Source organism: Sitophilus oryzae, unplaced genomic scaffold, assembly GCF_002938485.1.
Source record: "Sitophilus oryzae breed Bouriz unplaced genomic scaffold, Soryzae_2.0 scaffold_738_pilon_pilon, whole genome shotgun sequence".
Lineage (NCBI taxonomy): Eukaryota > Metazoa > Arthropoda > Insecta > Coleoptera > Curculionidae > Sitophilus > Sitophilus oryzae.
The window spans coordinates 1,716,539-1,728,674 of record NW_022147349.1 but is presented as its reverse complement, the minus strand read 5'-3'; the positions used below and the strand labels follow the sequence as shown (position 1 = coordinate 1,728,674).

Genomic DNA, 12,136 nt, shown 5'->3' with positions numbered 1-12,136 from the left:
TTTTTCAGATAAAAAAAAAGATTTGGTATGTTGTAGAACGTAGAATGAGTGAGAGGGGATCTCAAAATCTATTGTGCCCCTTCCTTGAGTTATAATTCCTCACACAGTCTATAACCCATCATACATTTTCCTGTTGTAGGGGGGACAGTGTATTTCCAATCATCCTCGGACAACAGATGTCCTTCCTTCGAGGGTACACGCCCTTCCACGGATGGAGATTGGCCCTCCGTGCCCTTTACTGTCGAGGAGTTTTCCTCCGGCCGAGGTACCCGTGGAGTGAAGGGTGGAGGCTGGAGTATATGTCTCCATTTTCTCTACCTCTTTAACTTGATCTCTCCTTAGACCTGATACCGGTGTTGTTCTGTATCTATAATAAAGGATATAATATGTCTCTCTTTCTCTATTGCCTCCTTGGATTTGAAGTCAATTCTTATTGTGAGGACTTGACCATGACCATGACCCTCCTCCCTCGAGTTGATGACTCGCCAACTTATTGGTCAACAATTTGGTATGTTAGCATAAGACATAAATTAGGATTGATTGACGTATTCAATTGTTTTTTGGTCACTTCCTGTTTCACCGGAAATGACTACAACTTTTGATTTTTAAATAGCACTCTCGGTATATTTTTACTTTATTCGATAGAAAATGACACTGAGTAGAATGACATATCATATGTCAACTTTTGACATTTTCGCTTAAAACAAATCGAATTTTAAATTTTAATCTAGAGTGCCATGGCTCATGGCTGTGTTAAAAACACTAATTTTTAATCAAGGAGCCTTGGAAAAATAGTTTTGATCGTCTAATGTTTATCGGGTTTTGTGCTGGCCGGTTAAAAAGATGCCCATATCGTATTTTTAATCATATCTCATTTTTTTCAAGTGGAACGAGTGTGGCTCATAAGCATATTTGGAAAAAGCATTTTTACGAGTAAAAACTTTTTTTACGAGTAACACTTTTACTTTATTGTCGTTAGGAACCGCATGTTACAATGTCAAGTAAATCATATGCGCCAAATAAATCATATGTCAAAAGTTCACATCTGATACGTCATTCTATTCAAAATGTCGTTTTCTATCCAATAAAGTAAAAAATATCGAGGTTCCATTTAAAAATCAAAAGTTTTAGTAATTTCCGGTGAAACAGGAAGTGAGCGAAAACAATTGAATACGTTATCAATCCTAATTTATGTCATATATTAACATACCAAATCTCGTTTTTATATCTGTAAAAATAAAAAAGTTATAGGGGTGAGCTACTTTTAAGACGGGTTCAAAATCCTACATTTTCCTAAACATAGAAATATATAATTCTATTATAATAAACTATCACGTAACTATAAAAGCTATAATACTGAACTATGTAATAATAGTAATAATACGTATAACACAATATACTCATTGACTATAAACATTTTATACAGTTAAAAAATAAATTGGTGTGTTTATCATGGCATTTGATTGGTGAACAATTGGTGGCAGAAGTGGGATTTCAAGAGGATTTTTTATTTATATTCAAGAAGATTGGAATAACTACTAAAAATCGAGTTAACCAAATCACACTTTTACTGAAGAATGCATATCGCTTTTGGATATTTTTTTATTATTGAAACACTTTATGGCATACTTGTATAGACTGTAGTTCATGTTAATGACACGATTCACGAAAATATTTGGCCATGTTGCTGCCGATGGCAGTTATTTGAGTGACAAATATTGGATAAATTGCAAAAGATTTAGAAATGAGTCATCAGAAAGAGAAGGAGGAAGGACAGAACCGTCTCTAAATGAACTGTAGATATTCCAGGAACGTGAGTAAAAAGTACGTTGACAGAAAGGCAGGAATGGCAGTATCACTTGAAAGAGGGTATTGTTATTGGAGACGTATGGCATCAATATATCGTTGACCTAAGAAGAAAACAAGGAAAGAAAAAACTAATTTCCGTAGGAATTCTACTGTTTATATGTAGCTCGTTGTTCTAATTCTAATTTAAATTATAACAAAATGCAAAACATTTATCACTAGCTTATAATTATAACGAGACAGTACATTTTCAACACACCAAATAGCATTTAATTCCAGCTAGTCACATACTGACACTGATAAGAGAAAAAATGTATAAGTCTACCTGCATACTGACCATCATGAAGGGGGTCTATTGTGTGTATCATAAGTTGAAGGAGGCCATGTCTGAATTTTGCTCCTGTGTGATGTCCTGAAGTAGAGGCAGGTACCTGTGGTGTTTCAGAGGCAGTACGCGAAGTAATGCTTCCGCCAGGTTGCGTTCCCACGCTTGTTTCACTAGATGTCGCTACAGTGCCATGCTGCAATAAAATACAACATTGATTACAAACAAATACAATAATAGAAAACTGATTAAAATATATAAATTTTAACTTTAAGTTAGTAAAGTTGAACCATGAGAAAACTAATGTAATATGGAGAAAAACAATTAAAAAAGGCTTAAAATCATAGGTGTGACATATTTAACCAATACATACAGCTTGGTTAGATATCTGAAAATTTTACCACCCCCCATGCAATTGACAGACTACGAAAAAAATTGACAGAAAAAAAATGTCAAATATGTTTTATATAGTACCTATTAAACTTGGACTTTATATGGACTAAACACAATAGATCTCTAAGGTCGCGGTGAATAAACCCTTCTCCTAAAGAGATAAATTAAAAATAAGTAAAAAAGTTCGTATAATGTATGTCCTAAAATGCTTAGTTTGGGAGATACAAGGTGTAGAAATTTAATTTTTATTTCGGTTTTTTCCAAATAATTTCTGAATTAACGTCAATTTTTTTTATGAAAATTAGTGTCTGGGAGTTTTTTGACATGAGAAATTTTATTTTGATGTCTATATGACTCTTACTTCTAGAGGGCGCCACATACATATTTTTAACTGGTTTGAAGTCATTTTTAACTGGTTTGAAGTAACTTTTCGTCCTTACTTGTATAAAACGACCGAGTGAAAAAATATACATTTCCGTGATTTTCTACGTAAAAAAATGTCTCTTCCGAACCCTGCTCGCATCTTCAAAAAAGCCATAAAACAATGAAAGATGCGAACGATGTCAAGAATATAGTGTGACCAACGGATCTGAAGCTACGGGGTATCGACAGGGGAACGCAGTTGTAAACAAAACACGCCCAATTTCATTCATAAAATAGTCATGGGCGTACGGTGTTTTATGAAAATAATGTGTATTATAAATCTAATATTCAGATTAATAATTTTTTTCAAAAAACTTTATGCTGTTTGAATCGTTACTGTTGAGTTAAAGTAAGATAAACACTAAAAGCTTTTATTAAAGCTCCCTTAAATATTTTGAATCATTTTATTATGTGTTGTTAATATAATAGAAGAAATAATTACAGCTGGGGGTTGGAACATTTGGTGTTACACAGCAAAATAAAACACTAAATCAGCACAATACACCAAAACACTTTTACTTTTACACTGGACGCACGTTTCGCTAACCATGTTAGCATCATCAGCAGATGATCAAGACTGAGTCTTGAGGTATATTTATTTATATATCTGTACTAACTATATTTTTTTCTATAATACATCATTTTAGATACAACTATTTTCAGCAAAAAAAATCTTGAAAATAGTTAAAGGAAGCGCAAACAAAACATAATTTTACTCACCAGTAGCAAAGTAGATCGAATGCCTATTACACCAGATATGGTATCGCTCCGCCAGACTTTTTAAAGGTTAGGTCCTCGGTTAGGTCATTGTCTACCCATATATGTTTCATCGAAATAGATAATACTTGGCGATATTTTCGAATTTTGCGTATATATTTATATCTCTCTCTGCAATATAATGAGCCGCTCCATTAATATTTATCTGTTATTTTGACATTTACGCCAAAAAAATCCATTTGATTTTAATAACCTCCTAAGCGTTTTCCTGCCAAAGGAAAATTCGATTCTTCCTGCAATTTTTGCAAAAGTTTTATAATTGTGCGGACGGCTTTGAATTCGAGATAAAATCTATTTATCAAATTCCTGACCACTTGGAAACCAATGTCGTCGAGCTTTTCAACAGCAGTCTCACGTGGTCGTTTCTTTCCAGGGCTGGAGAACATTTTATCGCGGTTAGTTTCCAGCCTTTTTTTATCTTCTGTGTGAATTTTTTTATAGCTGATACGCTAGCTCCGGTATAAAGAGATATCCGCTCAAGTTTACGTTTAAGCGGCAACTAAAGCGAACTCTCTGTAGCTTCTTCATCGCAAACCCTATTATGAACACAAGAAAATAAACCAAATAAGATTTCATCCACGTTTATTTATATTTATTTTAGTTTAGCGAAAATATTTAGGTAAAAAGTGTGCTTTTCTTTTTAGCCAATATTTAATTTTAATATTCTAATAATTATATTATTATTATTCTACTTACGTATATAAATTTGCTATTATTTCTCTTGTCTTGCTATGTACCGTCTTACCCTTAAAAAAATTTATTCATTTTAAAACACAAATATACGATCAAACTTATTATTAATAATTAAAAACTACGAACGAAAAACATTATAACAAGATAACAAAACAATAAACAATTACTTAACAACTTAACTATTAAATATACGAAAATATAGGAATCAAGTTTAGGATAACCGGTATAAAATAATGAAAGAAAGTAATAATGATCAAAAGAATGACACCGCCACTGGATATTTCAATAGTATTCAATATTCCTACTCTTTTCAGAAAAGACCGTGAAGTTGGGGATAAAGCTAGCGAATAGAAAAGGCGTAAAAGCCATGGCAACCGTGTGTTAACAAATCATGTGACGTAGTCTCGCCAATCATGTTCGATGAATAGGCGGCCATGCAAGCCGGCTTGCCGATGATATCCTTGAAAAATCTTCACCTTTCATAATAAGCAGATTATACAGAATGAAAGAAATAAGTTATTAAATAAAACATATCAAACAATATGAACTACGTTAAAATTCCTTAGAATACGTCAGAATTATATGCCAACACATTATATAGAATAAAAATATTAAATTCAAAGTTCATGTCTGGCAATTTTCCAATTTTGTAGATAAACGTGGCAATATCGATTTTTTTTCTCGCATCCCTTCCGTAGCTTCAGATCCGCTGGTCAAACAGTTGGTACCCAGATCGGCGTCGACTACCGGTAAACGGAAAACCTGCTTGCACTGTGTTTCCACACTAAGGGTGCGGAAAGCTGGTTGTAAGCACTTATTACCAGCGCCGAAAACCAGTGCCTACAAGAGTACACAATGAACGTAAAAAGTAAGCGCCAATAATTAAATGTGCTTTTGAACACACCCGCCCACAGAAAATACTTGTCGGCGCTTGCTGCCAGCGCCGACTTTTTACCGGAACGAATTTTTAATTCTTGTTCGCTTGTTGTCTGTTATTATAATAAATAAAAAAATAAAGATTTTCAACCCCTGTAGCTACGGAATAAAGCAGAATCGGACCTAAGTTGATATAATGTCTAAAAAAGCCTAAAAAAATAAATGTTATTTTTACATGAGGAGTATTCCCACGTGAGATGGCACATGTTTTTTGAAACACCCTGTTATTCATTATATTGTGTATGTTAGAAATGTAATCGAAATAGTTCAAAAGCATTATATCATTTTTGTTGTCATTCCAAGATTCCATTGTAAAAGTTTTAAATACTGTATGTAAAAATAATCGATTGCATGTAGAATGTCGATCAAAAAGAATTTACTTTTACATTATAAATAAATAATGCAAATGCAAGAGAAGGGGACGTTACTTCGAGAAAATTGTATAATATATAATCTTATAGTTGACGAGTTGTGAATAAAATAGCCTAAGAGCTGACGACATATTTAGAGAACATATTTTAGGCAAGCTAGAATAACTTAAAATGTATAGTTTATTAACTGGTGAACCCAGAATCCTAAGTCTGGCTGGGGGGTTGGGGGTATTTCGCTACTGCGCAACCCCTAACATTTGCAAAAAAATAAATCCAAAAAACATTCTTTAGGCAACTTGAAATTTGTTTATTCTTAGATTTTAGCATCTATTTAACCTAGAAATAAGTATGCCAGACTTTTTTTTCGGGTTTAAAGTGTAACCAGACCATTCCAAATATGTTTAATTATTATACCTAGAAAACATACTTTAGGCATTCTAACATTTTTATAGCGTGTTTATTACATGATATTAAAAAATATGTGTTAATTACCAGACGAATTCAATGGGATTTAATACTTGCCAGACGCGAATAAAGATTTTAAATGAGCGCGATAAGAAAGTCATATGAGTATCTATAAGCCCGAGAAAGATAGTTTATTGAGACCCGGTCGGCAGCCGATGCGGCTGACGTAACAGCATTTTGGAGTCGTAAAAACTTAGAAAAAACTTACTAATATTGAATAAATAAAAAGAAACATTTTTTAATAAAAATGTATGATTGAAATCCTTTCAATAAGAAGACTTTTTAATTTAAGTATTTTGTATCTGAAAGAATAAGAAGACGAATAATTATTTAACAATGGTAGGTACTTTAATAAAATTCCAGAATACTTATTTTTTTAGCACTATACATGGTACCCTTTTGTCGGGACTACGTTTTCTGGTAAAAGCACTTGTTTATATTTTAAGCCATGTTGTTGGCGCACTTTTAAAAATTCTTTGCATTTTTGCAATCTGCCTTCATCAAAAACAATAACTTTGTCACTAGTAACATTTTTCACAAACTACACAACTTAAATGGCTTTTATCCATTGTGATTTAGTTAGTAGCGAAATTAGTAGTTACTAAAATATCTATTTGTACCACTTAACTCCAACAAAATAATCAAAATAATCTCTGAAATAAAAACCTGCAAATAATTGAAATGAAACCGCAAAAAATTGTTTTTATGAAAATTTGAAGTACTCCAAAATACCGTTACGTCAGCCGCATCGGCTGCCGACCGGGTATCAATTAACTATCTTTTTCGCGCTTATAGATACTCATAAGACTTTCTTATCGCGCTCATTTAAAATCTTTATTCGCGTCTGGTAAGTATTAAATCCCATTGAATTCGTCTGGTAATTAACACATATTTTTTAATATCATCTAATAAACACGCTGTAAAAATTTTAGAATGCCTAAAGTATAGTGTGACCAACGGATCTGTAGCTACGGGGTATCGGCAGGGGAACGCAGTTGTAAACAAAACACGCCCAATTTCATTCATAAAATAGGCATGGGCGTACGGTGTTATATGAAAATAATGTGTATCATAAATATAATACTTAGATTAATAATCTTTTTCAAAAAACTTTATGCTGTTTGAATCGTTACTGTTGAGTTAGCAGATAAACACTAAAAGCTTTTATTAAAGCTCCCTTAAATATTTTGAATCATTTTATTATTGTGTTGTTAATATAATAGAAGAAATAATTACAGCTGGGGGTTGAAACCTTTGGTGTTATACAGCAAAATAAAACACTAAATCAGTACAATACACCAAAACACTTTTAATGTTACACTGGACGCACTTTCCCTAACCATGTCTGCCATCAGCAGATGATCAAGACTGAGTCTTGAGGTATATTTATTTATATATCTGTACTAACTATATTTTTTTCTATAATACATAATTTTAGATATAACTATTTCCAGCAAAAAAAAATCTTGAAAATAGTTAACTTTTGAAGCGCAAACAAAACATAATTTTACTCACCAGTAGATTCAATATTACCTATTACACCAGATATGGTAGGTCAGGTTAGGTCATTGTCTACCCATATGTTTCATCCAAATAGATAATACTTGGTTATATTTTCGAATTTCGCGTATATATTTATATCTCTCTCTGCAATATAATGGGCCGCTCCATTAATATTTATCTGTTATTTTGACATTTACGCCAAAAAATTCATTTGATTTTAATAACCCCTAAGCGTTTCCCTGCAAAAGGAAAATTCGATTCTTCCTGCAATTTTTGCAGAAGCTTTCTAATTGTGGGGACGAGTTTGAATTCGAGATAAAATCTATTTATCAAATTCCTGACCACTTCGAAAAAGTCGTCGAGCTTTTCGACAGCAGTCTCACGTGGTCGTTTCTTTCCAGAGCTGGATATCATTTTATTGGGGTTAGTTTTCAGGCTTTTTTTTGTCTTCTGTGGGAATTTTTTTTATAGCCGATACGCTAACTCCGGTATAAAGAAATATCCGCTCAAGTTTACGTTTAAGCGGCAACTTAAGCGAATTCTCTGTAGCTTCTTCATCGCAAACCCTATTATGAACACAAGGAAATAAACCAAATGAGATTTCATCCACGTTATTATTAACTTACCTCTATAAATTAGCTATTATTTCTCTTGTCTGACTATGTAGTGTCTTACCCTTAACAAATTTATTCATTTTAAAACACAAATATACGATCAAACTTGATATTAATAATTAAAAACTACGAACGAAAAACATTATAACAAGATAACAAAACAATAAAACACAACTTAACTATCAAATATACGAAAAATATAGGAATAAAGTTTAGGATAACCGGTATAAAATAATGAAGTAAAGTAATAATGATCAAAAAAATGACACCGCCACTGGACATTTCAATAGTATTCAATATTCCTACTCTTTTCAGAAGAGACCGTGAAGTTGGGGATAAAGCAAGCGAATAGGAAAGGCGTAAAAGCCATGGCAACCGCGTGGTAACAAATCCTGTGATGTACTCTCGTCAATCATGTTCGATGAATAGGCGGCCATGCGCGGCGATGCCGGTTTGCCAATGATATCATTAAAAAATCTTCAACTTTCATAATGAGCAGATTATACAGAATGAAAGAAATAAGTTATTAAATAAAACATATCCAACAATATGAACTACGTTAAAATTCCTTAGTAGTATACGTCAGAATATATGCTAAACACATTATATATAATAAAAATATATTAAATTTATAGTTCATGTCTGGCAATTTTGCAATTTTATAGATAAACGTGGCAATATCGATTTTTTTTCTCGCATTCCTTCCGTAGCTTCAGATCCGCTGGTCAAACAGTATGTTTTCTAGGTATAATAATTAAACATATTTGGAATGGTCTGGTTACACTTTAAAGCCGAAAAAAAAGTCTGGCATACTTATTTCTAGGTTAAATAGATGCTAAAATTTAAGAATAAATAAATTTCAAGTTGCCTAAAGAATGTTTTTTGGATTTATTTTTTTGCAAATGTTAGGGGTTGCGCAGTAGCGAAATACCCCCAACCCCCCAGCCAGACTTAGGATTCTGGGTTCACCAGTTAATAAACTATACATTTTAAGTTATTCTAGCTTGCCTAAAATATGTTCTCTAAATATCTCGTCAGCTCTTAGGCTAAAAGGCGAACACTTTCCAAACTCGCTTTTAAGACTCGTAGTCTCGATTTTTTTAATGTTAACTGCCGCAAGAATCTATTGTGGCTCAGTATAAAACAAATCATCTTAATCTCATTTTTAATACACAAACATTTTGCGAATTGTGTTCAGACAGACTAAGCATGTACAGCGTTAGCATTTTATTTTATCCCACTTTTAACAAGCTTTAAGATTTTATTTTTGAGCTAGACTATTCATTAAAAAATTATAGGGTGTTTATTCAAGTTTAGTAACACTAAAAACCTATTTAATTTGCTTTTTAATGAATACTGAAGCTCAAAAAATTAAAATGTTGTTTAAAATGTAAAAAGAATACTGTGCATATGACCATAGTATAAGGAAACTAGTAGCTTTACTCCTTGTCAAATCCTTTGTTCTTTTTCTGCCACTTATTTCTCCTTGTTCTCGCGTCCAGTGACCACTGACCTGTCGTGGTCTATAACTAGGCAAAGTGTGTAACTGTGGCACTCGCCATAGTTTCACAGAGATGTATTTAGGAAAATATGAGTTCACAATAAAATAAAATAAAAAAAATTGATCACCGAGTAAAAATTTGCTTGAAAACAGAATATTTTTACATTTTATGTAAGTAACAATTCTTCTGTATCTGAAAATCTTCTGATGGGAAGAAATGCGGAAAAAATATATAATGACATATTTCTATATTATTATCTATTTTAAAGATTTTCTACAACTTTTTTTTTATTTAAATCAAGTTTAATTTTAACATTAAGGCGTTTGTTTTGTAGTAATATATTGCTTAGGTGATTTTCATTAGATAACTAATACATTGAACAACACATTGTACTAAATAATAAAATAACATATTTAAACTTCAATAATTGCTATTAAACATTACAGAAATTTCAAAAGTGAAAAGAAGCAAGAACAATGAGAAATAGCATCACTACTTTCTCACGTAATAAAAGAATAGTTTTTTAGTTAGTGTTACCGAGTGCCGAAGGTACCGAAAGAACCGGGAATTAATAATTTCGAGTCCCAGTTCTTTCCAGAGAGAATTTCCGGTTCTGAACCCTAGTTACCATATTACCAATAAATTATGTTTTTTAACTAAAAACTAAAAAAATTCCAGATTTTTTATCAAAAAAAAATGCGCAGAAAAATCCTCATATTTCTGGGGCCAAAATATAATACCCCTAAAAATATTTGCATTTATTTAAGACTCACCGTGTATAGGGCGATTCACGGATATGGTACGTTATAGCGTTTCCGGAACCGGAGCGGTAATTTCGGTACTATGCCTCTAAGGAACCGGAATATCCAGTTTTTTTTTCGGTACTTTCGGTAATAGCAAATTTTTGTTCAATGATGGTGCAGTTCGTTAACAGCAAGCAAGGGATGGTTGTCAAAAGTAAAATCGATAAAAAATTGAGGTTTAAATCAAAATAATATCAAATTAGGTATTAATATAAATCTATATCAGTCATGAGAAAATTAACCTGATGAGATGAACCGCCTATTTAAAAATAGACATATTTCTTTAAATCTAAAATATTCAGTTTTAAGACACTCTGTATACATAAATAAAATTATTGATTTTTAAAATATTATTCGCAAAAGTAGGGAGAGGGAAAGAGGCGACGACCAGAGATGATAGTTGTAAGGATATTAGCTCTGAGACTACGATTTGAGACGCATTAATGTTATTTTTGGTTCTTGAGTTTTGTGACAAAGAATATTATTAAAGGTAAAGTAAATATTTTCTCATTATTTAACTAATGTTAACTAAAGCATATATTTTATTTTTCTGTTCTAATATTCTGTATTAAAGTTTTTTCTTGTTTATTTCATCTGAGAATTATATCATATAACATGTGTATGTATTTAATGGAATCTATTTATGCTGTAAATAATTTCAGTTTAAAAGTAATCTAAATACAATAATGTACTGTCCAGTCGTGTCGATGTTTGTGGTTCCGAGGTGAGAACAAGGGCCTTGTTGAATGTACTAATACTTTTCGACCGTGACTGGGCGAATATCTTAGCTCGCAGAGGGTAACTAAAGCAATAAATATATTAAGATATTTACACCAAACATCCAACTTTAGCTTCGAGATCCGAAACCAGGACCTTAGTACCTGCAGGCGGCGACCTGCTAACTAACCAAACACTCTTCAGTTTTGAATGATATAAATGTGGCATGTTTTGAATGTATAAAACTACAAACCTTGGTATAAGGACAGCTTCTATATTATTATTATTTCTCTTTTATTAAAGTTAAGGACAGCATAGTTAGAGTCTCTGGAATAGTGACCATGGTTTTCTCTGCCGTGCTCTTTTACATGTGAATTCCAGGCAGAGTACGGCACTCTTTTCATTTCATTTAATAAAATAAGTAGAGCTATTTACAAATTTAGCGTTTTATTTACATAACCTATTCTCCTCAAATTTCCCAAAATATTGCTTCTGTCGAGGCGCATCCGAGGTAATCACAATAAAAAAATATTTAACACAACGTAGGTTCCTTTCTTTCATTTAAATTTCTTATTATACAGTTGGCCAAAATATTACCTCTTCATCTTTGTTGACGAATTTGGGTTGTTACACTACACTGAATAAAAAAAAATCAAAGCACAATTTTTTGAATTATTACTACAACCAATAGCAGCACACAGTAAGGCACTCATTTTTTGTCAATCCGTCTCTGTGCTGGGACGCAACGCTCGAAACTGAAACGCTCTGCGATCTGCCGATATTCGAGAGATTGTAAAAATTGGCAGAA

The 12,136-nt window shown here is 32.4% G+C and overlaps 1 protein-coding gene across 1 annotated transcript in view; it reads right to left on the bottom strand.

The window, feature by feature from the left end:
* LOC115888442 (sodium/potassium/calcium exchanger Nckx30C) overlaps positions 1-12,136 on the bottom strand; it is a 127,056-nt gene that overhangs the window by 23,416 nt on the left and 91,504 nt on the right. Inside the window, exon 3 of the mRNA XM_030908187.1 lies at positions 2,132-2,327. Coding sequence (XP_030764047.1) covers positions 2,132-2,327 — 196 coding nt within the window. The remainder of the gene's footprint in view (positions 1-2,131; positions 2,328-12,136) is intronic.